The sequence below is a fragment of the Lynx rufus genome, unplaced genomic scaffold (genome assembly GCF_022079265.1).
Source record: "Lynx rufus isolate CCGP_SWC_20201006 ecotype Redwood Valley unplaced genomic scaffold, mLynRuf1.p SCAF_3, whole genome shotgun sequence".
NCBI lineage: Eukaryota > Metazoa > Chordata > Mammalia > Carnivora > Felidae > Lynx > Lynx rufus.
Window position 1 is genome coordinate 116,210,089 of NW_025814845.1, and position 27,939 is coordinate 116,238,027.

Genomic DNA, 27,939 nt, shown 5'->3' on the forward strand with positions numbered 1-27,939 from the left:
AAGTGCCTGTTATCTTCCCCTCGGTTTCAACAAAGAGTTCCCTGAGCCAGAACAGTCGGTGTGAAAGATGGCTGGGCATTCAGTCTTGCTGGCTGCTGTCTCAGTCTTGTCCGCCTGTCAACAAAGTAAGTCTCGGGCAGCGTGTGTGCGTGTGTGGCAGAGGGAGGGAGGTCCAGATTTTGAGTTTCATACTTACTTGCTGGTGCCCATGAGTGTGTGAGTGCCCGCTCCACTCTGGGTCATCAGTGCCTCCTTCCCTGGGAACAGATTTGGAACATTCCAAGGATTAGTTCTCCCAAAGGGGACGTGGTAGGCTTTCTGAGCCCAGTGCTTCTGCATTGTTTGTGGTTCCCACCCCCAGCCCAGTTCAAATGAGGGTAGAAGCCCACTAGCTATTAATGTGGAATGTGCCAAAGGAAACATTGTACCTGCTTGTAAACCGTGGCTGCCATTTCTGAAACACTGATCTTTTAATTAGTGTTTTCTTAAACAAACTGCCTATGGCAGGTATGATAATCAGGTCTAAAAAAATCTGCAGAAACACGAGCTTCAGGTTAAGTGACGAATCTAACTTTTAAAGCACCGTCCCACTAGGATTATTCGATATCTCGACTGCCTGGTTATGTAAAGGGCATTTGCTCCACGGGGGTCACATTTGCTCGGTTCTTATCATCTTATCCATGATCACCAACTTCACATGCTAAATGGGGAAAAGAGTCTGGGCACGGGTGAGCAAGACTCGGAACCAACCATGCATACTTCTTTATTTTTCCAAGTGCGCTCCTACCAGGAAGGGGGCAGAGCTGAGGACTGCTCAGGGTGCATGGGATAAAGTCCAGGCCCGCATGTACACTTCATGTCTTGCCTAACCGGTCTGTTTTATGAGTTTATGAAACTGTTCTACCATAGGATACGCATTTTGTGGTTGGATTCACAGTGTTTTCCGGAGTAGTGGAGTAGAGCAGGATTTTTATCGCCAACTAAAGCAACACTTAGGTCTCAAGTGCCCCTGTGCTGACCCCATGGTTCACATAGGACTACACGTGAGCACTGCCGACCCCATGTGTGCCCTCATTCTGGTGCTGTGGGGAGCCCGGGAACAGGTCCACAGATGCCCCAGACAGAGCCTCTGTCAGCCTCACAGAGAGGTTTCTGTTTGCTGGTGGGTGCAGGGCTCCGCGAGAACTGTGGCCAGAAGTTAGGTGGGGGTGGGGAGAGGAGAGGAGACTGGGACAGTGGTGGCTGGTGGTGTTAGAAAGCAGAATTGAACTGGGTAAAATGTCAAGATCTTATTGGTTTATGGGGTGCCTGGGTGGCTCTGTCGGTTAAACCTTCGAGTTCGGCTCAGGTCATGATCTTGAGGTCTGTGAGTTCGAGCCTCGCGTTGGGTGGGGTGCTGGACAGCTCAGAGCCTGGAGCCTGCTTGGGATTCTGTGTCTCCTTCTTTCTCTGCCCCTCCCTCCCTCACATTCTGTCTCTCTGTCGCTCTCTCTCAAAAATCAATGAAGATTAAAAAAAATTTTGAAGATCTTATTGGCTTTATTCAATGAGTCCTGAAACAGGCAGCATCCCATCTAGCAGGTAGAAAGGCGCTCTGGAGAGCTGTGCAAAGCGAAAGACTTTTACAGGCAGAAGGGGGCAGAACAGGAAGTTGCTAGTTTGTGATTATTTGTGGCAAAGGTCGTCTTCTTTTAGGGAATGGCAGGAGTCGGTCAGGCAGATTGCCTCTGTGGCGCTAACCACGTAATTCCAGATTGGCTGGTTTAAGATTCCACTTTTGGGAGAAGTTGAAACCGTAATTAAGTGAGGTGTTATGTCTAGGATTGGTGATGTTAGCATAGATGACTCCATTTTGAGCCTGTTGTCTCTTTTTTTAACAGTGATAGACAGGGAACATTTACTGGTTGGGTGGGGGAGAGAGAAAGAAGGAAGGAAAGAAAGAAAGAAAGAAAGAAAGAAAGAAAGAAAGAAAGAAAAGACATTACTGTTTGGTTGGCATTAAGAACCAGAATTTGCTGCTTCTACAGAAGTCTGGTGTTTATGGAGAGGGGGCCCCACATACCGTGGTAGAAGCAGGTTGAGTTTTGAAGACAGACAATCCCACATCTGTCCAGTTCAGACACTTAACAAGCTGGGTGCTCCTGGCCAGGATATTCTGTCCTTCAGTGTCCTCATCAAAGAAGGCTAAGCAGGGGTGCCTGGGTGGTTCAGTTAGTTGACTGTCTGACTTTGGCTCAGGTCATGGTCTCGTGGTTTGTGGGTTCAGGCCCCATGTTGGGCTTTGCACTGACAACACAGAGTCTGCTTGGGATTCTGTGTCTCCCTCTCTCTCTGCCCCTCCCTTGCTAGTGCTTCCTCTCTCTAAACACACACACACACACACACACACACACACACACACACACACACAAACATTAAAAAAAGGAGGGTCGAACAGGACACTGGGTGAGAAGTGCCCACCAGCATCCTTGGCCTGGGGTTGGCACTCAGCATGACTAGTCCCCATCATCGCTGCTTCCCCACAGAAGGAAGCTGCTGCTGGACTGAGAGGCAGCCACACGATGGCTCTGTGTCTGCACAGAGCCCGACATGGGGCGTGAACTCATGAACCACGAGATCATGACCTGAGCCAAAGTCAGATGCTTGACTGGCTGAGCCACCTAGGCACCCCTCAGGTAGTTTTAAAGTGATGTTAGGAGGGGAAAGAAAATTGACGCATTCCAGAAAAGGTAAAAGAGCCTTTCTGTCCTCGTCCCGTTATCCCCGCTGTAGCCATGGTCTCTCTAAGGCCCCTGACCTGAAGAACAGAGAGGGGCTTCTCCTCCTTGGGACTGTGCTGGCCCAACTGAATCCTTCTGCCTGCAGCTATATGTGGGCTGGTTGGGGAGCATCCAAACAGCTCTGCCCCCGACTGAAGCTCTTTCCTCACATTTGCTGCCTTTACAGACAGGTGCAACCAGGTGCTATGAATAGCCTTGAGGGAGACAGCCCTTCCTAAGCTTTCGCGTAGTCACAGCTTCATCTCGAAGCTCTGGGTTCTTGCACCATCGCCAATGTGTAAATCAAGGAGTGCACATCTTTCATGGTTCCCTTCTTACAGATGGAAACAAGAAGCCTTACCGAGTGTTTTCTCCAAGGCTGTGGAACAACTTAGAAACAGTGGGAGCAGCGGGGTGCAGATCGGCAAGGGCCTGCAGATTTTCTCGGCTGCAGTCAGATCTCCTTTCTGGCTTCAGGCGGACCCTTGAGTTATTGGCCCCTCTGGATTTATGCTGCCTTGAGAGGATTTAGCCCGGGGTTGGAAACAGTGCCCAGTCCCACATTTTCAGTCTCTTCACTGTGCTCTCTCAGGCTTCAGGGATGCCACTGCAGTTTGAATGAGAGACTCTAGTCCTAAGTATTTACACCCTTTCAGACATTCAGCTACAGCTTTTAGATCCTGAGCAACAGTTTACTCATAGCAGAGAGGAATTCAGGGGAAGGGAATAGTCCCGCTCTGTGAGGCCTTACTAACCCAGGCTCGCTATTTACTGACTTGTCAGAGGGGAGATCATATTGTTTCTCTGGAGGAAATGCATCACACCTGATACTGTCACACAAGCTAAAAACTTGGTGTGGAAAAGGAAACTGGTATTGAAACATTAGCAAGTAGGAAAGGGACGTGGAGGTATTAAAATAAGTGAGACCAGAAGAGCGTTGGAGGGAACTGGAAAGGAACTGTGGCTGGAAGACATCATCCGAAGGGAACTAATAGGCCCCAGCGCTAATCATGGTGTAAAAGGAGGGCGAGAAGGACAGGAGGTGAGAATAACTGACCAAGGAGGAAGTGTGGGTCCAAAAGTGAATGAGGTTTATGGGATTGACTGTCAGATGTAAGTGACTCCAGCACAGGGTTGGATGATCTAACGCAACAGCTGTGGCCAATGAAGGACAACAAAGTCATGATCATTTTATAGTAGTGAAACTGAGTCACACAGGAAGCCATCATCCTCCAAAGTTTTCTTGTGACCCTCCCTCCTGGCTCTCATCATGTCCAGGCAGCCACTGATCCGTTTTAGGTCACTGTGGATTCATTTGCATTTTTGAGAATTTTATGTAAATGAAGCTATACAGTAATACTCTCTTCTGATCTTGCTGCTTTCATCCAACATAATTAGTGTGAAGTTCATCCATGTTGTTTCATGTATCAATAGTTAATTCTTTTTTTTTTTTAAGTTTATTCATTCATTTTGAGAGACAGAGACAGAGTAGGTGAGTGGGGGAAGGGCAGAGAGAGGGAAAGAGAATCCCAAGCAGGCTCTGCACTGTCAGCCCAGAGACCTACGTGGGTCTCAAACTCATAAGCCGTGAGATCATGACCTGAGCTGAAACCAAGAGTCAGACGCTTAACCGACTGAGCCACCCAGGTGACCCAACAGTTCATTCCTTTTTACTGTCTTACAGTATTTCTCTTATATAGATATGGCACATATACTACAATTTGTTTATCCATTAGTTTGTTGATCAACATTTGTGTTAGGGTTCTCCAGAGAAGCAGAACCAATACAGCAGATGCACACACACACACTCACTCACTCACTCACTCACACAGAGGCATTTATTTTTAAAGATTGATTCATGCCACTGTGGGGGCTGGAGGCTCTGAAATTTTCAGGGTGGGCTGGAAGCCTGGAAATTCCAGCAAGAGTTGTTGTTGCAGTATTGAGTCTCAAGGCAGTGTGGAGGCAGAATTCTTTTTTCTTTGGGTAATGTCCATCTGTTCTCTTCAGGCCTTCAACTGATTGGATTAGGCCCACCACATCAAGGAGTGGCTTTACTCAGAGTCTGCTGATGTAAATGTTCATCATGTTCAAAAAATATCTTCACAGAACCATCTAGATTGGTGTTTGACCAAACAGCTGGGCACCATGGCCTAGGCTACTTGACACAAAATTAACCATCACAGAGTTGTTGCTAATTTTGGGCTATTATGAATAAAGATGCTATGAATATTTGTGTACAAGTCTTTGTATGGACATATAATTTAATTTTTCTTGGCGAAATCACTAGGAGTGGAGTGACTGGCTATACAATCTACGTATGTGTAAGTAGAACATCCCTTCCAAATGGTTTCCCAAAGTGATTATACCATTTTACATTCCTGCCAGAGTCTTTGAGAATTCTCATTGCTCTTATAGCCTCACCTGTCTTTTTTAATTGATATGGTCTGTCTTTTGAATTTTAAACATCTTAATACGTATGCAGTGGTATCTAATTATGGTTTGAAGTTGTGTTTTTCTAATGAATAGTGATGTGCCACATTTTAATTGTTAATTCCTCTATACTTGCAGGTTATTTTGCTTTGCATGTAGGAAAGGCAAGATTAAAATACAAAGTTACGCCCCCAGCAGTCTCTGGGTCACCAGAGTTTGAGAGAATATTTCGTGCACAGTAAGTAATGCTTCCTCCACCCTTCAGTGGTCACATATAGACGATTCTGATGAGGAGTAAGATGAGCAGAGAAGATATCTCATTGTAACAAACCAGTCTTCACAGCCATGCCCCTTCTCATGATGCTCAAAGCTTGAAGTATTTAGTACCTGGAGCCTTTATCCACCTATGTTATGAATTCAGAGGATGCATTTACAGAAAAGGCAGGGATCTTAAGAATGACCGGTATACATCTTTAAGCATGGCAGTTTGGTTAAAGAGCCCCTCCAGTACCCTTAGAATTCAATAGCCTCAAGCTGGATTAGCTATGACATCCATCTTCTATCTTAATTTTTCCTTTCTCCTTGAAACAGAGGTGGGTCATTATCATCCTCTGCCCATGAACCATTTCCTGAAATCCAAAGCGTGTAAGAATGAGAAAGATTCCCATTTCATACATACTTGTAGTGATTTTGATCATCTTGTCTTTTCAGATCTCTACAGAATGTTCTGCAGCAGCCACACCATGAGTTTGGTTGCTGCAGATGCTAGGGCTCCCTTTTTATTTCATCCCCCAGATAAGTGCTTTTAGAAACATTGCACACGTCACCATTTATATATCATTCTATTCTTTTGTTAACACTGTGGGATTTTTCATCTATGTCATGAGTGACGTAGGCCTATAATTTTCCTTTCTTATATGATGTTTGTCCCATTTTGATATCAAGATTATACTAGTCTCATGCAATGAGTTAGAGAATTATTCTCTCAGAGAATTTTAATAAGATTGGAAGAGTGTGTTCCTTCCAGGTTCTCAGAATTTGCCTATAAAATGATCTGAACCTGGTGTTTGCCTTGTGGAAAAATGTTAAACTATGGAATTTTATTTCTTTAATGATAAGTGGGTTATTCAGCTTTTTATACATCTTGAATCACTCTGGGCAAGTCATGGTCCTTGAGCTGACAGCATTGTTCTCTTGTCCATCTCTTTGCTTCAACAGGGGTTGCACAGACTACTCTCTAGGCTTGAGCATTGGGATGAATACCACTGTTGGTAGAAGAGATAGGTTTTTTTTTTTTTATATATATATGAAATTTATTGACAAATTGGTTTCCATACAACACCCAGTGCTCATCCCAAAAGGTGCCCTCCTCAATACCCATCACCCACCCTCCCCTCCCTCCCACCCCCCATCAACCCTCAGTTTGTTCTCAGTTTTTAACAGTCTCTTATGCTTTGGCTCTCTCCCACTCTAACGTCCTTTTTTTTTTTTTTTTTTCCTTCCCCTCCCCCATGGGTTCCTGTTAAGTTTCTCAGGATCCACATAAGAGTGAAACCATATGGTATCTGTCTTTCTCTGTATGGCTTATTTCACTTAGCATCACACTCTCCAGTTCCATCCACGTTGCTACAAAAGGCCATATTTCATTTTTTCTCATTGCCATGTAGTATTCCATTGTGTATATAAACCACAATTTCTTTATCCATTCATCAGTTGATGGACATTTAGGCTCTTTCCATAATTTGGCTATTGTTGAGAGTGCTGCTATGAACATTGGGGTACAAGTGCCCCTATGCATCAGTACTCCTGTATCCCTTGGGTAAATTCCTAGCAGTGCTATTGCTGGGTCATAGGGTAGGTCTATTTTTAATTTTCTGAGGAACCTCCACACTGCTTTCCAGAGCGGCTGCACCAATTTGCATTCCCACCAACAGTGCAAGAGGGTTCCCGTTTCTCCACATCCTCTCCAGCATCTATAGTCTCCTGATTTGTTCATTTTGGCCACTCTGACTGGCATGAGGTGATACCTGAGTGTGGTTTTGATTTGTATTTCCCTGATAAGGAGTGACGCTGAACATCTTTTCATGTGCCTGTTGGCCATCTGGATGTCTTCTTTAGAGAAGTGTCTATTCATGTTTTCTGCCCATTTCTTCACTGGGGTTTTTTTTTTTTTAATTTTTTTTTTTTAACGTTTATTTATTTTTGAGACAGAGAGAGACAGAGCATGAACAGGGGAGGGGCAGAGAGAGAGGGAGACACAGAATCCGAAACAGGCTCCAGGCTCTGAGCTGTCAGCACAGAGCCTGATGCGGGGCTTGAACTCACAGACCATGAGATCATGACCTGAGCCGAAGTCGGACGCCCAACCGACCAAGCCACCCAGGCGCCCCAGAAGAGATGGTTTTAAGAGATGCATAGACATAGATTATTTTCAACAAAATTTTATTGTGGTAAGAACATGTAACATGAGCTATATACCTTCTTAAAAAATTTAAATGTATAAAACATTGCTGTTACTAGAGATACAGTGTTTTACAGCACATCTCCAGAGCTTGATCTCTTACTTGACTAAAACTTTATGCCCAAGATATGATTTTCAGTAACAGTGAACAACATGATGAGAAAGTCATGTCCATTTCAATTGTCTTTGAATCTTTATGATTATGTCAAGTGGAAAGTATTGGTTTGGTCCCAGTATGTCCCAATTCTAATATTTACTTTGTCAGAGTAATGATGTATGTGGTCTGAAAATCAAGTGAGATTACATGCCCGAAAGCAACAGATAACTCTCCTTACTGCCAATCTAGCCTTAGAGACAACCATTGGCAACCTTGTGACTAGCACTTTTGGCATTTACTTCCATATTTCTAAACACTATGCTTTCACTGCTATTTATTGATTCACAATTTTTAGACATTATCAATCAGTTTCCTTTTATGGAAGAAAGAATTTCATGTTTCTCCACTTCTTTTCCTTACGTCTACCCTCCAGTACATCACTTTGTTGAGTTAAACCAATAGCCAATGTTTATATTATTCTAATTATAAGTAACGTTCAAAGCTGAGTCCAATAATATACTATGATTTCATCTCCTTGTGAATTTTTTGTTTTACCTGGGATTAGTGACTGCCTCATTGTTTATTTGTTTGCTTAGTTTCATCCTCAAATCTTTAACAGAACTGAAAAAGTCTCCTCTTAATACATTCAAATACATTAATCTAGTAATGCCATTTGGTTTTTTTTTTTTTTTTGGATTATCTCTGTTAGAGTCCTTTTTTTTTTTTTTTTTTTTTTTTTTTTTTTGAGTCCTCAATCTTTCTGCTCCCATCTGGAGGTTGCTCTTTAAACGTGCTACCTGCTGTCATTGTGGGGATTTTTGTCATCATCCTCAGGAATTTCCCTTATATTTTCTTGATTTGGATCGCCTGTTTCCTGGATCTTCTATTTTCCTATTTATTGGTTTTCTCTCATTTTGGTGGAACATACCTTGCAGACGTTTTCTGAGAGAGGGTGAATAGTTGGTCAAATTTTGAGACTTTCCACTTCTAAATATGCCTTTATTCTACCTTACAGTTGATTGATGGTTTGGTTAGGCATATATTTCTATGTTAAAAATCCTTACCGTCAGAATTTTGAAAATATTCCTCTTTTATTTTCTAATTTCCACTGATATTGTTGTGATGTTCTGTGCTATGCTGATTCTTGATTTTTTGTTTGGAAACTGTGCAAGCTTTAGGATCTTCCTAAATCCCAGTGTCCTAAGATGGTATGGTTCTGTGCTTGCTTGGAGGCATTTGTCTTCACTATGCTAAACCCTAGATGAGACTTTTTCATGGCTTGAAAACTCATGTCTTTCTTGTTCTGGAATTTTCTAAAAATATTTTTACCCTGAATTTCCTCTTCATTTTCTCTGTTCTTTTATTCTTAAAATCTGCATTAGTTGTATGTTGATCCTTGGACTGGTCATCTAGTTTTCTTTTATCTTTGGTTTTTCATCTTCTTGGGTTTTTGTTCTTTCTGGGAAATTCCTTGAACTTCTGTTTACTGATCTTTTGTGTATTTTATGTATGTATGTATGTATGTATGTATGTATTTAAATCCAAGTTAGTTAACATACAGTGTAATAATAATTTCAGCAATAGAATTTAGTGATTCATCACTTACATATAACACCCAGTGCTCATCCCAACAAGTGTCCTCCTAAATGCCCCTCACCACTTAAGCCCTTCCCCACCCAATACCCCGCCAGCAGCCCTCAGTTTGTTCTCTGTATTTAAGAGTCTCATGGTTTGGTTCTCTCTGTTTTTGTATTATTTTTGCTTCTCTTCCCTTATGTTCATCTGTTTTGTATCTTAAATTCCTATGGTATTTGTGTTTCTCTGACTGACTTATTTTGCTTAGCATAATACACTCTAGTACCATCCACATTGTTGCAAATGGCCAGATTTCATTCTTTTTGATTGCCAAGTAATACTCCATTGTATATATATATACCACATCTTCTTTATCTATTCATCAATTGATGGACATTTGGGCTCTTTCCATACTTTGGCTATTGTCGATAGTGCTGCTATAAACATTGGGGTGCATGTGCCCCTTTGAAACAGCACACCTGTATCTCATGGATAAATACCTAGTAGTGCAATTGCTGGGTCATAGGGTAGTTCTATTTTTAATTTTTTGAGGAACCTTCATACCGTTTTCTAGAGTGGCTGCACCAGCTCACATTCCCACTAGCAGTGCAAAAGGGTTCCCCTTTCTCCGCATCCTCGCCAACATCTGTTGTTGCCTGAGTTTGTTGGTGTTAGCCATTCTGACAGGTATGAGGTGGTATCTCGTTGCGGTTTTGATCTGTATTTCCCTGATGATGAGTGATGTTGAGCATTTTTTCATGTGTCTGTTAACCATCTGAATGTCTTCTTTGGAGAAGTGTCTATTCATGTCTTTGCCCATTTCTTCACTGGATTTTTGTCTTTTGGGTGTTGAGTTTGATAAGTTCTTTATAGGTTTTGGATAGTAACCCTTTATCTGATATGTCATTTACAAATATCTTCTCTCATTCCATTGGTTTGCCTTTTAGTTTTGCTGATTGTTTCTTGCGCAGAGGTTTTTTTTTTTTTTTTTTTTTAATCTTGATGAGCTGCCAATAGTTCATTTTTCCTTTTGTTTCCTTTGCCTCTGGAGACATGTCAAGTAAGAAGCTGCTGTGGCCAAGGCCAAAAAGGTTGTTGCCTGTTTTCTCCTCTAGGATTTTGATGGCTTCTTTTCATCCATTTTGAGTTTATTTTTGTGTATGGTGTAAGAAAGTGGTCTGGGTTCATTCTTCTGCAGGTCACTGTTCAGTTTCCCCAACACCATTTGCTGAAGAGACTGTCATTTTTCCACTGGATATTCTTTCCTGCTTTGTCAAAGATTAGTTGGCCATATGTTTGTGGGCAGATTTCTGGGTTCTCTGTTCTGTTCTATTGATCTATGTGTCTGTTTTTGTGCCAGTACCATACTGTCTTGATGATGACAGCTTTGTAATACAGCTTGAAGTCTGGGATTGTGATGCCTCCAACTTTGGTTTACTTCTTCAGGATTTCTTTGGCTATTTGGGGTCTTTTCTGGTTCCATATAAATTTTAGGATTATTTGTTCTAGCTCTGTGAAGAATGCTGGTGTTATTTTGATAGGGATTGCATTGAATATGTAGATTGCTTTGGGTAGTGTTGACATTTTAATAATACTTGTTCTTTCAATCCACGAGCATGGAATGCTTTCCTATTTTGTGTGTGTGTGTCTTCTTCAATTTCTTTCATAAGCTTTCTCTGCTTTTCAGTATATAGATTTTTCACCTCTTTGGTTAGGTTTATTCCTAGGTATTTTATAGTTTTTGGTGCAATTGAAAATGCGATCAATTCCTTGATTTCTCTTTCTGCTGCTTCATTATTGGTGTATAGAAAGGCAACTGATTTCTGTACATTGATTTTATATCCTGCGACTTTGCTGAACTCATATATCAGTTCTAGCAGTTTTTTGGTGGAGTCTTGGGTTTTCCACATAGAGTATCATGTCATCTGGGAAGAGTGAAAGTTTGACTTCCTCCTTGCCAACTTGGATGCCTTTTATTTCTTTGTGTTGTCTCATTGGTTACTGATCTTTTAAAAAAGTTTCAGATATCAATTTCAATTTCTAATAATTAATTTTTATTCTTTCATTGTTCTTTAGTTGTTGCTGCTGCTACTAAATAATCCCTTTTTTGTTTTATGGAGGCAATTTATTCTCTTATATCAGAGGACTTTAATAATAATATATATTTTTTAATGTTTATTTTTGAGAGAGCAGAGACAGAATGCAAATGGGTTAGGGGCAGAGAGAGAGGGAGACACAGAATCTGAAGCAGACCCCAGGCTCTGAGTTGTCAGCACAGAGCCCGACACGGGGCTCGAACTCATGAGCGCCTCAATAATAATATTTTTTTAAATTCCATGTATTGTTTCTGCTTTTTCTTTTTCTTTTTGAAAAAATTTTTTGGGGTACCTGGGTGGCTCAGTCGGTGAAATGTCCGACTTTGGCTCAGATCATGACCTAACGGTTTGTGGGTTCAGGCTCTGCTTCAGGCTCTGTGCTGACAGCTCAGAGTCTGGAGCCTGCTTCGGAATCTGTGTCTCCCTCTCTCTCTCTCTGCCCCTCCCCTACTCACAGTCTGTCCCTCCCTCTCAAAAATGAATAAATGTTAAAAAAAAGTTAAAAAAAAATTTTTTTTAATGTTTATTTATTTTTGAGAGGGAGAGAGAGAGAGAGAGACAGAGCATGAGTGGAGAAGGGGCAGAGAGAGAGAGGGAGACATAGAATCTGAAGTAGGCTCCACGGTGTGACGTGGGGCTCAAACCCACGAACTGCAAGATCATGACCTGAGTCGAAGTCAGATGCTCAACTGACTGAGCCACCCAGGTGCCCCATCATTTCTGTTTTTTTTCTAAGTTCCTTCTTATTTGTCTATTTTGTCCTTTGCGTTTCAATTTTATTTATTATTTGCCCACTTAATATTTATTGAGCACCTCTATATATCTGGCATTGTGTGATATATCCAGTAGCTTGGGATGTATCAATGAAAAAATTAGATAAAGATCCTTGTCTGTTGAAGTTTACCTCATAGCCAGAAAAGACAGAAAATAAACCATAAGCAGGTAATATTATAAGAAAATAATATATTATGCAAGAGGTGGTAAGTGTTAAGAAAGAAAAGAAAAAGGAAAACACAGAGGGGTGGGTTGCTGGGAGGTGAGTCGGGGGTAGGTTGCTGTTTAGGGTGGTCGGTGTAGACCCCACTAAGGTAGCACTTGACCAACAGCTTACACAGCAGGTAAGGGGGTTAGCCACATGAACACGCAGAGAAAACATTCTTTTTTTTTTTTTTTTAAATTTTTCTTAACGTTTATTTATTTTTGAGACAGAGAGAGAGCATGAACAGGGGAGGAGCAGAGAGAGAGGGAGACACAGAATCTGAAACAGGCTCCAGGCTCCGAGCTGTCAGCACAGAGCCCGATGCGGGGCTCGAACTCAAGGACCGTGAGATCATGACCTGAGCCGAAGTCGGACGCCCAACCGACCAAGGCACCCAGGCGCCCCGCAGAGAAAACATACTTGAGGCAGAAGGAATGACCAGTGCGAAGACCCTAAGTGGAAATGTGCCTGGTGGGTTAGCAAGGAAGTTAGTGTGGTTGAGAGAAGGAGCTGACAGAAAGTGGTAGGAGGGAAAGTCAGAAAGGTAGTAGATGGACCACGTAGGGCCCTAAAGGCCATTGTAAGGCCTTTGGCTTTTCTCGGAGTGAAATGGAAAGTCATTATAAAGTTTTGAGCAGAGGAGTAACATGATTTTATATTTTATTTTATTTTTAAAGTTTTTATTTATTTATTTTGAGAGAGAGAGAGAGAATGAGCAGAGGAGGGGCAGAGAGAGGGGGACAGAGGATCCAAAGCAGGCTCTATGCTGACATCCGAGAGCCCGATGCAGGGCTCGAGCTCATGAACCACGAGATCATGACCTGAGTCGAAGTCAGGCACTTAATTGACTAAGCCACCCAGGCACCCATGATCTTATACTTTAAAAGGATCCCTTGGTCTGCTTTGCTGAGAACAGTCTATATGAAGGCATTGGTAGAAGCAGAAAATTCAGTTAGGAAGCTAACTTGAACCAGGGATGTAGCAGTAGAGATGGTGAGAAATGGTCAGATTCTGGATACGTTTTGAGGGTAGAGCCAAGAGAATTTCCTGACATAATAAATATGGCATGTGAGAAGCATCAAGAATGACCTTGGATTTTTGTTCTGAGCATCCTGGGAGAGATGAGAGAGACAACAGAGAGACAAGGCAGTGGGAGGAGCAGTTTTGGGGGGAAGACCGGGAGGTTCCTTTTGACATGTTGTGTCTGAGATGTGACTTATGCTACAGCTAAGGAGAGACTGTAAGCATTGTCATCGACTAAGCTACTCAGATTGTTTGCTCTTGCATCATAAACTGCCTCGTACATTGTTTACACATCTAAGTGGAGAGAAGCAGGGACGTGGGTATAAAAATCTGCATTTCAGCATAGAGATTGGAACCGGAAGTATAAATTCAAGAGTTATTGGCCATTGGCACACAAAGATGCTTTACAGCCATGAGATTGGAAGAAATTTTTTTTTTTTTAGTTTTTTTAGAAGAAATCTTAAGGGAGTGGGTGTAGACAAAGGAGAAGGGAGAGAAGAGGAGCAAGGACTGAACCAGCCTTAGAGGTCAAGAAGACAAGGGTCCAGCAAAGAGATCTGAGCAAAGGAGACCTTAGAAGCTTTACTCAAATATCAAGTGATCCTCGGTTGGCTATCTGTGCAAATTTAGTAAAGAGTATCAGAAAATGATGGGACTCTGTGTGCATGGGTGGGGCTCAGTAGAGTGGGCAGCTCACTAAAGGGTGATTGATCGGCAGCAGCTTCCTTTTGTAGAGTCCCCAAAGTCAGTATCTGTAGGTTATCTTTCTGGGACCATTTGGTTTCTCTAGGGAAAACCCGTAAGCCCCCTGTGGGGGCAGGCAAGGATGGGATGAGGGAGAAGGATGGGTAAATAGGTCTCACTTCTAGAAACCTGAAAGTGTGGTGGGTGAACGAAGGAAGGTTCTTCCACTATGTAGTATGTAGGTTCGCGTGGCTTTCAGTACAAGATTTTACCCTCACCCCCCCCCCCCCACCACCATTGTTCCTAGACCCCACGAGATTCTCTGGTTCTGGTTCTCTAGACGATAGACCTCCCATCTCCTGTGATGGGGTAGTAGGGGTGGGGATCAGAGGTGGAGGGGAGCTAAAGCACTCCTTATTATAGTCTGCCCACCAGTTCTTCTGTTTTAGCTCGGACTCACGGGTACCTGGTGCCCCCAGTTCCTGAGTGTCCTGGGTTCTGGGATAAGCGGTGCATTAGTCTTCCTTGGACCTTCCTTGTGCAGGTGCTTAGGCTTCATCTGTCTGTGCTCTGTCAGCTCAGCTGCTGTTCCCTTGAGTGCCGTCCTTATTCAGAAATTGACTAACGTCTCTCTTCCGCTGTTGTGTCTACTCCCATTCTCCTTGTTCTTGACTTTGTATCTATTTTTTTTTTTCCTTTCTTGGCATTTTAGTGAGGTTTCAGGAGGGATAAGAAATAAACATGGGTTCAATCTGTCACATTTAGCAGGGAGTATGTATTCTCAACACCTCCGGACCATCCATTCTCCTGTTTGACAGAGGGAGGGTCTCATGCTCAGAGCCTTCAGCAATCAACAGCATCTAATGAGAACTTGGCAAATTTTGTTCTCATGGGATTTATTTTTATACTTATTCTTTATTTCGAAAGTGATATTCTTTTTCTACTCATAAAATTGCATTCTCCCTAATTTAAGGGAAAAAATAGTTGATTTATAGAAAGATCGTAAGTGGTATACGGAGATGTTAAAATGTTGACAGTGATATATGAATGCTTGAAGTTAGGGAGACACTGTTCTATTTATAAAAATCATCACAGGAGGAAATTCCACATCGTCCCACTTTGTCTTCTGTCGTCTGAGAACATTCTGTTGGGGAGTGTTGGGCTTCCAGCACTTGAAATCCTCGGGCCGCTTCTGGTTCTGTTTGTTCTTACACTTTCCACAAATTTGATTTCTTTCAAGTTATTGCTTTCTCCCTTCTCTTCTATCGCTGGACACTATTTCCAAATATTTCTCTTAAATGTCTGTTTATCAAAAAGTATACAAACCGAATTTCCTTGTTAGAAGTGTTTTGTTTGTTCTGTTTGATTAATCGTGGCAGAATGAAGAGGGGTTAAAAAATAATAGCCAATAATTGGGGCAGAGGGAGTGAATTTGGAGTCATAAAATACCTTCAAGAGTACAGTAGTAATTGTCCTAGGTTTCTCTGAAGAGTGAGTGGGGATGGGCCTACTCACTTCTGTGAATTTCTTCTTAGATGTTCCATAGCACCAGCCCAAGTTCTTGCCTTAGGTTCTAAGGTTTAGGTAAATCAGGTCAAATCAGATTAAATTCATTGCTAGTAAAGCCATTTTGATTTTATCTGAGGTAGTTAGGGCAGGATCCCCTGGGATAACCAGGTCATTCCAAAGCCTATTTGGCTATAGGGTAGGCTTCCTTGAGCTCTGCAAATCCCTAAGAGAAAATGTACTTTCCTTTCTGGCTCTTCTGGACCAAAGCATTGAGTCCTTCAGCCTCCTTTGAACATCTTATGACCTTGGCTATACCAGAAATGCTGTCTTTTCCTCTACTCTTTTTTCCTGCTGCTTTTCCCTAAGTATGGCCAAGAAGCCTGGCGTTAGGGCTAATCCTGTCCCTAAGTGGGACCTGACGTCTTATAACAATCACTTCCAGGTCCCTCTCACCACCCCAGAAGTACCTATTTCCTGTCTCAACATCACCTCAGGTTGGATATTCATTTGCCAAGCAGAGACGATGATTCTGGAGCCCAGTTTACCCATGTTACCAGTCCCAGGTAACTTGAGAGTTAGAGTCCCCCATCCACTCCCTCTTTCCTTCCTAGCGTGAGGGCCTTAGAGACTGTTATGCCCAGAATTCGTGATCCCCAAATACCCCCAGGGAGCCGAGTCCGGTGTAAAAGCAAAAGAGCCTTTATTCGAGCTAGCTCGAGCTCAATCCCCTACCTGCACCGACACAGCGGTGAGATACCAGGGAGAGATCGAGTTTCAAAAGGACAAAGGTTTTATTGGGGCCTAGGGGCAGTTGGTGAAGTAATGGCTGTGGCCTCAGCCGATTGGCTGGGGAAGGGTCCAAGTCCTGTTAGGCAGGTGGGGGGTGGGGGGAGGAGGTGTGGTCAAGGTGAAGGACACAGAACAAGATGGAGTCGGCCGGCATAGGCCCGCCCTTTCAAGACGACATTTTCTAGAGTTTTGCAGTCTTTTGCCAGAACACACTTTTAAACTTGTGAACAAAGCAACTATAGTTTCAACAAGGGCCAGTCCTTCTTGTTATTGCTAAGCTTAGAAAATTCTATCTGGTCTAATTTGAGTACCTTGATCCCTTTAGATTGAAGGCTTTTATAAATCTCAAAAGTAGATCCAAGTAATACCTTGATCTTGTGGCAATTTAAGTACATTCCCTCTGATTCTGTTCTCACCAGAAGAGACGAATAGCTGCTAATGACCCCACTCTTTTTCATACAGTTGGGGATCATTATCTTCATTATCTTTCATCTTCTATATTTTGAGGCTAGGTAGTAATAATTCTTCAGCTTCTTCCCCCAAATTATGAAAAAATTTTGGTTGTTCTCTTTAGACTAAAATTTTTCATGTTATTTCTAAACCTGAAGCCTAGAAGTATATGCAGTGTCCCAACCAATGGTTTCATTAGTGCTGGGTAAGATAGAAGGAAATCCTCTCACGTAGTTCTTTTAATGCATCCTTATTTGCTTAATATTGAACTACTCATTTCCTGTTCCAGAATTAGCCTGCCACAAGTAAACCCAATCATCCTGAATCTGAGTACTCTTCAGAAACATTTCCCTCCTCTTACTCTACTATAGCTGTAAATTTTGTTGCTGTTGTTATTGTTGCTTTTCCACTTACTTTTTATAGTCATTTCAAACTCAAATCCTGAAAATTTGAAATTAAAACTAGTGGCTCTAACTTATGTCTAAAAACTTTGGAGAGGGGCACCTGGGTGGCGCAGTCGGTTAAGCGTCAGACTTCAGCCAGGTCATGATCTCGCAGTCCGTGAGTTCGAGCCCCGCGACAGGCTCTGGGCTGATGGCTCGGAGCCTGGAGCCTGTTTCCGATTCTGTGTCTCCCTCTCTCTCTGCCCCTCCCCCATTCATGCTCTGTCTCTCTCTGTCCCAAAAAAATAAATAAACGTTGAAAAATAAAAAAAATAAAAACTTTGGAGAAAGGAAAATTCACACAAAAAATTTTTCAGGTATTCTGTAACACTGGGATTATAGTAATGTGAGTCACCTACTTTTGTAATAGGTTAGTACAACAACAAATAAGTCAAATAAAAAACAGTAAACACATCTCCATTTTTCTTACAAGTGCACCCATCTTAGATATTAGCTGAATGCATAAGATGTATTTATCCACTGAATTAGAAAGGGCTAGGGGTCCCCAAGGCCAGAGAATGACTCTAAATGATGAGTTCTTCATCCTTCTCCACAAACTGCCTGTATTCGTCAGTTTGGGCTGCTGTAACAAAATAACACAGACTGGGTGGCTTAAACAACACACATTTGTTTTCTCACACTTCTGGAGGCTGGGCGATCATGACCTTGATCTAAGATCAAGGTTCCCGCTGCTTGGATTTCTGCTGAGAGCTCTCTTCTCTGGGCTCACAGATGGCTGCCTTCTTGCTGTGTCCTCACTTGTCCTTTCCTTGGTGTGTGCATGCAAGCACAGACAAGGGGCTGGGCAGAGTGAGTCTGGTGGGTGTCAAGAGCTCTCTGGTGTCTCTTCTTATAAGGACACCAATCCCATTCATTAGATCAGGGTCCCCCACTTCTGACCTCATTCTAGCCTTAATTACTTCCTTACTCCACATACAGCCACGCTGGAGATTAGACCTTCATCATATGAATTTTGAGGGACACAAACATTCATGCCACCACCAAATAGCTCTGCACACAAGCTGGGTGAGCCTCCGGAAGCGGGGGGATGAGGAGCGGCAGGAATTTGGATGAGCTGCAAGCCTCACTCCCTCATCGGTTCGTCCCTTTGCTTATCAGCGGCACCACTGAAGTGGTGGTTAGAGTCTTGCCCTCCTGCTATTCATGGCAAATGTCCTCTGGTGTTCCCGCACAAGGGTTGCTTGACAAGGAGCAATTTAGATAGTTACGAATCTATATAGAAAGATTAACTTCAGCACCTTTCATCCCCGAGCCTTTTCTGAGCATATTAACCTGTTGCTCTGACCCTCGGCCAGTGTAATAATTGAAAAGACTTTGCAGGGTCAAAAGGCAGCAGACCGGGGCTGGGTCATCTGTTAATAGTGCGAGCTGCTCGTGGCGGTGTGCAGCCCGCTGCTTCAGAATGAGTCACCCAAACAGAAGGAGAAAGAAAAATGAGCAAACAAAAACTTGAAAGAGAAGAAGCTCCTACGAAGTCTCCTTTAAGTTGTCTCGTCTGTTTTTATTTTTTGAAAGATGTCGTACCATTAGAAACGTACTATAGCTAATTAGGTTTTTCCCTTCAGCGCATGGTTCAGATTTTCTATGAACAAGATTGCTATACGCTGTGTCCTGTTGTGCGTTTAAATCTAATAGCAGAGATATTCACAAGTGTTTTAGGTCAGAGGTCTCCCAGATGACATGTACATGCTGAGGGCGAACTAAGTCATCCGCTGTGAGCACGAGGAAATTTTGGAGCTTCTATTTATATTTGCTCTTAGAGTCTCATTCTTGAATTTCTGTTTTGTGTGGGTTTTATAGTGTATGTGATATATTTTTCCAGCTGATTGTGTTTGCCGTGCTAAATGGATCAACCCCATAATCCCAGTGGTTTAACACAAGGGAAGCTTGTGTTCTGTCCACGAAGTGTCCTATGTGGGTGCTCCTGGTTGAGTGGCCTTCCCCATGGTCATTGAGAGGCCTACGGTCTGTCCATGTAAGGGGTCTGTCCCCATCCATGTCCTGAGAGTTCTCTCCACTCAACCAGGTGTGGGGGAAGGCATCTGGGCGCACCAGCTTCTTAATCATTTGGCTCAGAAGTGACACATTTCGCCTGCTCTTTCCATTGGCAAGAGATAGCCCCACCCAAATCCAGGAAGGCCGGGCAGCTACCGTATGGCACCAGCTTCACATCATCTTTGTTGTAAAGCAGGCCATTTCTGTTTTTTGTGGGGTTATGCAACCATGAGCACTATACAATCAAAAACATTTGTAGACTAGCATTTTAGGAACTGCTAGATTTGGCTGTCGGGCCAACGTTTGATTCGTCGTTCCAAAATGAGCTGAATTTAGCAGCACACTTAATGACTAAGACAGGGTCCAATGGCACTTAGTTTGGTACTGCCCTCGCTACTGCCAGCCCTCGGGTCCAAGTGGGACCCCGCAGTGGCCACATGTCCTGAGCTCCGGGATCCCTTGGAGCTGGGGATGATCCATGAGGGGTTCCAGCAGCTTGAACTATTCGATCTCCATAGGCTCCTTCAGGTCATTCTTCATGGTGACTAGATCTTTTCAGTTTGCCTGGGGCTTTCTTGGTTTTAGCACTCAAAGTTCTGTGTCCCAGGGAACCCTCAGTTCTAGGCAGACCACTACAGTTTATCTGGGACTATCTTGGTTATAAAGTTCAAAGTCCCACGTTCTCAAAATCTGCTCAATCTAGGGCAAACTAGGATGATTCGTCCCCCTACTGTCTTTCTAGCTGCCTCTTTCTGTTATTGCCCCTGGGTAGAATTCGAGGCACATGGTGACACCTGTCTATAACAATAATAATAATTCTCCCTAATAATTTTATGGGAAATTTAGGTGTCAAAAGAGCACAGGACTACTGAGCAAAGAGGGGTCTAACCAAGGAATGAGTAGATAGACTCGTTTCCCTCAGTGTGGACATGCAGGAAAGGGGACAGTCTATCAGTGGTCACAATCAGCTTATACCCTCTCTTCCCACATAAAGGGAAATGGACACAGCTGCTGCCAGCTCTTTTCTGTCCCATTTGGAGATTTTCCCTGAGGATCCCCTATAGAAAGAGGACAGAATATATCTGCCTTCATGTCCAGAAGAGACCAGAAATTTCTCATTTTGGTCTTCTTGTCAATGTAACTGTGAGTAGTCACTGATAGGATTGTCAAGAACAGATTTTCAGAGGTTGGTCCCCTTGAGTTAAACAATGTTTGTGGACAACTCACTGTGAACAGCTATCTTGGGACATATCCAGGTGTGAACCATTTAACTGAGGTGGCAGAAAGACACGGTCACATGCTGGAGGAGGGTGGAAGAGGTCATAATGAGCAGGTAGAATGGGATGCAAGGTATTTCAAGGCCAAGTAATACCTGGTCTTCTCAGCAGGCAGCTGCAGAGAAGACCATCCGCAAATAGCAGGGCCCCAGGGCTAGCCATCGGAGAATTATTTTCAATCTGTTAGATGCTATTAAGAAATGAACAAAGCCTCATTTCAGAGGGACTAGGGCTTAAGGCAGGCCATCAAACGAGGGGCCAGGGGAAATGTAGAATGAGCACAACTAAGACCTGAGGTCAGGGCAAGACCAACAGTGACGAACTGCTTATAGGGGACAAAGGGACTCTTTTTGGGTGCTGAGCTGCCCAGGCTCTGCCCTCAAGGAGCATAAATGCAGTTAACATTTACACCTGTGCCTGAATCTCAATGGCTTCTAATCACCCCTGCTCACCTAGGACCTCAGCACCCCTCCCCCTATCTTCTGGGATACTCCCTTCTCCCATCTTCTGGGTTACTTCCGGGAACCCCAAGGGGATGTGCACAGGGACGCAGCCCCTGCTGGTAGGCACTTTAAGGGAGGGATTGTGCCACTGTCCTGCTAGAGTCCTACCCCGAATCCTGTGGATGCAAGCCCCATTAGCTTTCAGAGCTAAGTGTTTTGGGGACCCAGCCCTCAAGTGGAAGTCTTAAAAAGTTGGAGTGCTCAATGTGTGGTCCTCCGGGAGAAGCTAGGAGTTGAGGACTCCCACCTGGTGATACAGTGCTGTGCTGGGGATGGGGTTTATGGTGAGAGCGTGTCTCCCTCTTTCCTACCTATTTCGGTATGGGTATTTTCTCCTTGCCTGCACTGAAGGAGTCACAGCTGGTTTCGGGATTTCTTTCAGAGGGAATTGCTCTGTGTATGGCTGTGCGATCAGCGTATCCGTGGGAGGAGGGAAGTTCAGGAGCCACCTATGTCGCCATCTTGGTAGCAAAAGCAAAACAAAACAATTTTTTTTAAATTTGGGAAAAAAAAAAAGAGCCACTCATGGTGACCTCGGATAGAAGATGCAGATCTTCAAGAACTGGTATCAACTATTTCTAGGTCAATTGCCTCATAACCTTAAATCCTCAAGCTTTAAGGAACACTGTGGTATCATTTCTAATTCTGTCTAATTATGCTGCTTCCATCAGGATCAACTCAAGACCTCATTACGAATTATATTAAAGCTCTTTCTGGTTGTGATATTGTCAGCAAGGAGCACAGTCAACCTAAGATCACTTGGGGGCGTAGCATGGGAAGCATGAATATAATTCATCTCCTTTCCCTTTGCTAGGTGCAGATGAATTATAGTTCCCAGAGAACTATTCCTTTTCGCTTAAAATAGTATCAAAATTTCCATCCACCTCTTCTATGAATAGAGGCAATTTGAATTGATGTTGGGACGGAACTTGGAATCTGGCGATGACATAGTCCGTTTGATTCTCTGCAAGGCATCAGTCAGCTTGTGCTCTCAGGTCTTAGTTTGTTCCTCTGTAAAATGGGAGTGAAAAATACTTACTCATAGACTTCAGGAGATTTTATAGGAATTATTTAAAACCATTTTTTAACTGCTGATTAACTCAATCGAAAGGCAATGAATGTGTAGGAATTTTGGGAAGAAATTTGGTTTACATAAGTTGTGTTATTTTCTGGGTTCTGTAGATAGGATACAGAATGAATTTTAGCCTTAATCAGGCTAAAATCAGGACCATCTCAAGTTCTGTCTTTTGGAAAAGAGGTATAATTCATTCCTACTACTGGTGGTTTACCTGTAGGAGAGTGATTCTTGGCCCTGATCTAAGATTTAAACAATGTTTGAGTCTTACCTTGGAAGATTCAGTTTACATGAAAAGACATGTATGTAATTCTTACATATTTTTATAAGAAGAGATTAGACATTTACCTTCAGATGGAAGCTTAATGCTTTGGTGTTTAGTTTTCTCATAATGTAACCCATGTCTTTATTTTTTCCTGCAGACAAAACTGTGTGGAGTTTTACCCCATATTTCTGATTACATTGTGGATGGCTGGATGGTATTTCAATCAAGGTAATTTTAGAATACAGTCAACTCTGATCTAATGATGACTGTGGTTCTTAGAACCATTAAGGAGCAGACATGTAACCATACATCTTCTGATCCTAGAAATTGTTTTAAACAAAATAAGCCATGTCTATGTGCATCAGAGAGCACTTGTTCTAAAAATAAGTTAATTTTGGGGGTGCCTGGGTGCCTCAGTCAGTTAAGCGTCCGACTTCAGCTCCGATCACGATATCGCAGTTCGTGGGTTTGAGCCCCGCGTCGGGCTCTGTGCTGACAGGTCAGAGCCTGGAGCCTGCTTCAGATTCTGTGTCTCCCTCTCTCTCTGCCCCTCCCCCGCTCACACTATGTCTCTCTTTCTCTCTCAAAAATAAACATTAAAAAAAATAAAAAAAATAAAGATAAATTAATTTTGGCTTCATGTCAATTTAATTCAGTAATTAAAAAAAAAAAACAACTTGAAACAAACTGCTGGGCACTCCCAGATGAAAATGACATGAGTTTGTCTTCAAATCTGATTCCTTAATTCTAGTTTAGCTGCGACAATTCACCCTAATCATTATAGCTATTATTTATTGAGCACTTACTATGTGCCAGAAACTGTTTTAAATTAAAAAAAAAATAATGTATTTTTATTTTATTTTATTTTTTGAGAGAGAGAGTGGGGAGGGGCAGAGGGAGAGGTAGAGAGAGAAAATCTTAGCAGGCTCCATGCCCAGTGTGGAGCCTGATGCGGGGCTTGATCTCACGACCCTGAGATCAGGACATGAGCCGAAATCAAGAGTCAGATGCTTAACCAACTGAGCTATTCAGGCGCCCCTGTTTTAAATTTTTATACGTATCCTACTTTATAGACGAGGAAACCGAATCACAGATAATTTGTCCAACTTAACATTTATCAATGTAGGAGAAAACTGGACTTCAAGTACAGGCAGGGTCTATAGGTATTCCGATAACCCATGTACCTTTTCTTAAGTTCACAAGGATGTCGTGCTCCTGTATGTAGCAACTCTACAGACATTTACTTTCTGTTTGGCTGCAGATATCCCTGGAGAGCTGAAGGCTTAACCCAAACTCTGCCTGTTTCTTTAATGGGGTCAAGTATCACCAGCTACCTTAGTTGGAGAAACCCAATCTCTTTTGCTTTCTCGTTGCCTCATTTGGATCTGACAGTTGATTGCTAAGATTTCCCATAAACCCAAATCCAGTTGCTTTCAGAGGCAACCCCATCACTGTCTTCTTGTACTTTTTACTGTCAAATGAGGAACTTCAGATAAAATGCCCTCTAGAGGAAGACTTCTTAACTTTATCCCAACTCACATTTTTTCCCCCAAGGGCATGAATGAAGGGGTTGTTCCTTGTCAGGTAAGACTGCATTAACAACTAATAGGAAAAGTGCCTTTGATAATGGGACTCAGTCTCTGCTATTTGACCCTTTGGATTTCACTGTAATGGGCTGAATGAGGCCTCCTGTCAGACAAGGGTTTTCCGTCGTAATTTTCGTTTCCTTCTCTCTCATGAAAAGTTAAGTTGCCTATTGCCCTGAATAGTCCTCATTGGCTTTGTGTGAGTTAAGTCATTAGATGGGGAGGTTAACTGTAGCCCACTCAGGATCTCTCCACTTCCTCCCTCGCATGCCGGGTGGCCCTACCCCCTCTCTTCTCAGCTCTTTGCTCGGCCTTCTCCTTCTCACCCGCAGGCCCCACGCACATGTCCTCCCTTCAGGGAGGCCTTCCCTGACCCCTTTCTAAAGGTGGCTCCGCTGTCCTCCCCTCCACCTCCCCCCCACGGTCCCATCCATCCCACTTCATTTCCTTCCCGATGCTTTCAAGTCTGTGATGTTCTTCTCATTTTTCTCATGGTTGTCTGTCTTTGCTGGTAAACTCTATAAAGGTAGGAAGCTTGTATCCATTTCACTGCTCACCCTGATCCTTAGAATAATACCTGGTATAGAGTAGAAACTAAAGAAAATGTTTGTGACCTAATAAAATAAGGAATTTCATTTTATGCAGGATATCAGAGCCTCACTGATAGACTCCAAGTGTGCAAGAGGGCCCTGGCTATTTGCATCCGTTGGGTGCTGAGGAAGAGAGAGAGGGTCCCTGAATGTATGGAAGATATTGGTGTTTTCTGTTAGACCAGATGGCAGATCATGCCGCACTTTACGTTTCTTTTAGGTAAAATTTGTATACTGTATGGTGAAATGCACAAACCATACATGTACCATTCAATGAATTTTAACAAGTGTATACCCCTCAAGATGCAGGACATGACCACCCAGAAAGTTTTCTTATGCCCCTCCTCGTCAGGTGCTCTCAGAGGCAGACGCTGTTCTGGTCTTTTTCATCACAGTGTGGTTTTGCCCATTCTAGAACTTTACATAGCTAGAATCATACAGCGTGACCTCTTGTGCAGTGCTTCATTCACTCAGCAAAATGTTGAAACTCACCATGTTGTTGCAAGTATCTGTGTCTTTTCATTGCTGAGTGGTATTCTGTAGTATGATTATCTCCATTTGGTTATCCATTCTACTGGTGGTAGGTTTCTGGGCTCTTTCCAAATCTAGGCTCTTATGAATAAAGCTGCAATGAACCTTCTGTACAAGTCTTTTTATGGAAAAGTGCTTTCCTTTCTTTTGGGTAAATACATAGGGATGGAATTGCTGGGTGAAAAGTATATTTAGCTTCATAAGTAACTACCAGACCTTTTCCCAAAGTGGCTGTACTCCCACCAAGGGTGTACGAGGATTCCAACATCACCGACGTTTTGTGTTGGTGTGTTTAAATTTTAGCCATCCTAGTGGGTATGTGGTGGTGTCATCTAATAGGGTTTTTTTTTGTTTTGTTTTTAATTTTTTTAATATTTATTTATTTTTGAGAGAGATAGAGCATGAGCAGGGGAGGGGCAGAGAGAGAGGGAGACACAGAATCCGAAGCAGGCGCCAGGCTCTGAGCTGTCAGCACAGAGCCTGACGCGGGGCTCGAACTTCCGAACCATGAAATCATGATCTGAGCCGAAGTCAGACGCTTAACTGACTAAGCCACCCAGGTGCCCCTCTAATTGTGGTTTTAAGATGCAGCTTGCTGATATTGAATGATGTTGAATACTGAAACAACTCTCATGTGCTTATTGGTACATTTGTTTATCTTCCTGTATGAATTGTCCATTCAAATATTTTGCCCATTAAAAAAAATTAATTTGTTTTCCTTTCATGATTGAATTGCCAGAGATCTGTATATATTTTGGACACGTACAAAGTTCGTAAGTTTTTTTCCCTCAGTTTTCATATTGCACTTTGAGACACTGCCATCATATCCTGTATCGTCTCTATTTTTTCTCTATAGTTTTTGCTACCTGTCTGGGTCTTGTGTACATATATGCCCGTCACCAGTATTTCTGGGGATATTCAGAAGCAGCTAAAAAAAGGTAAGGAGAACGTAAGGATTGGGTGTTCAGGCAAAAGTGGCAGGATGGAGTCTGAATTAGCTTCCCACTCCTGGGAATAGTAGTAGCCCTGAGGGTTGTGTTTGCAAAAGTCATCTGCGTTGCCCGAGGCCATTCTCTCCAGGCCCCGCCCTACTGGGTGCGAGGCAGGAACATCAAGCACAAACTGTGCCCTGAACGGGCACTTCTGGCCGCCGCACTTTAAATCCTTGCAAAAATTGTGCGCTATCTCCAAAAAGTTGCAAAGGAAATAATTCGTCCCGGTCTTGATAATCCTTTGAATGTTCAAAGGAGCCAATTAATCTCTGTGCCTAGGCATCCCCCTTGAATTCATGTGATGAATCAAAATTTTCAAACGGCAAAGACATGGAAGTCCTGGGCGGTGTCCACGTGGAGCTGCCTGCTTCAGGACGCCTCCCTTCATCCCTGCAACTGCTGATCACCTTTCTGCCTCACGTCCACCCTGCAGGGTCACCGGGTTCCGGCTGAGTCTGGCGATTCTGGCCTTGCTGACAGTCCTGGGCGCCCTGGGGATTGCAAACAGCTTTCTGGATGAATACATGGACCTCAATGTCGCCAAGAAACTGAGACGCTTCTAACGTCCCCCGCTCCCTTTGCCCAAATGCTAGCAGAAGCTGTTTCCACCCTGAAGGTTATATGGAGTCAATCAATTTTTAAAAACAAAAGTCTTTCTTTTGTTTTTCTTGAAATGGCTTTGTAGGACCATACCTGTTAAGAGAATACGTTCCTGTTTAACAAGTGAAGTCTGCTCGGACGGGATGTATCCATATCCTCAGTGCAAGTGCACAGAGCCCTGGTTTTGTATGTCTGCTAAAGTCATGACTGCTTGTGTGGGCAGGAAGCAGCCTGACCATGTGCTGGGCTTTCTGTGCGGCCACCACCATCACCTGCCTCTGAGACTACTTCTCTTTTGATGGAAAGTTCCAGACAGATGCTGATAAGGCAGCAAGCCCACTTCATCGGTGTAGGAAAGCAACAGATGGCCGCACGTGGGGGAAGTCAGGCAAACACAAAGAGTAGCCAGAGAAGAGAGTCATCAACGAATAGCACAAAACAAATCTGGTTGTGAAGTTACTTTATAAAGAAAAAAGGAAAAAGGAGGGGGAAAGGCCTATCACTTTTAAGAAACCTCTCAGAGACTAGTGCTCGGTGAATGTCCTTGCCCGGGGCAGGGGAAGGAGGGCCATGGTCACAGCTGGAGGGAGGGCTGGGTTCCACTGTACTTCCTGTGTCATGTGGGGTGTGGGGTCGGGGCAGCCGTTGTGACCCTGATGTGCAGTCTTTGTGTGGCACAATACAAATGACCTGTCTTTATTTTCCTCATCTATAAAATGGGAATGCGTTCACCCCCAGACTTCAGGGACTTTAACAAAAGGGAGTTATGAGCACATATGACACATTTTAACATTAGGAAAACGGCTCTCTGTCAATTTCTCTAAAGAAATTTGGACACCCTTGAGTCTGTTGTGAGCATCTTCAAGGAGCTGTTTATTGGGCTTTCCTTTTTTCTGGGTACAAAGGAAGTTAAAAAAATATATTTTTTTAAACATTTATTCATTTTACAGAGACAGAGACAGAGTGTGAGTAGGGGAGGGGCAGAGAGAGAGAGGGAGACACAGAATCTGAAGCAGGGTCCAGGCTCGGAGCTGTCAGCACAGAGCCCGAGGACTGTGAGATCATGATCTGAGCTGAAGTTGGACGCTTAGCCCTTAACTGACTGAGCCACCCAGGCACCCCAAAGGAAGTTTTAAAGACTATGAATAGGGGCGCCTGGGTGGCTCAGTCGGTTAAGCTTCCGACTTCAGCTCAGGTCACGATCTC

The 27,939-nt window shown here is 43.2% G+C and overlaps 1 protein-coding gene across 1 annotated transcript; it reads left to right on the top strand.

Annotated features, from left to right (window-relative positions):
* Positions 1-27,686, top strand: MGST2 (microsomal glutathione S-transferase 2). Its single transcript, XM_047091395.1, has 5 exons — positions 1-125; positions 5,331-5,430; positions 22,592-22,662; positions 25,998-26,079; positions 26,567-27,686. The coding sequence occupies exons 1-5, from the start codon at positions 68-70 to the stop codon at positions 26,694-26,696; spliced, it is 441 nt and encodes a 146-aa protein (XP_046947351.1). The 5' UTR covers positions 1-67; the 3' UTR covers positions 26,697-27,686.
* Positions 27,687-27,939: the final 253 nt, after the last annotated feature.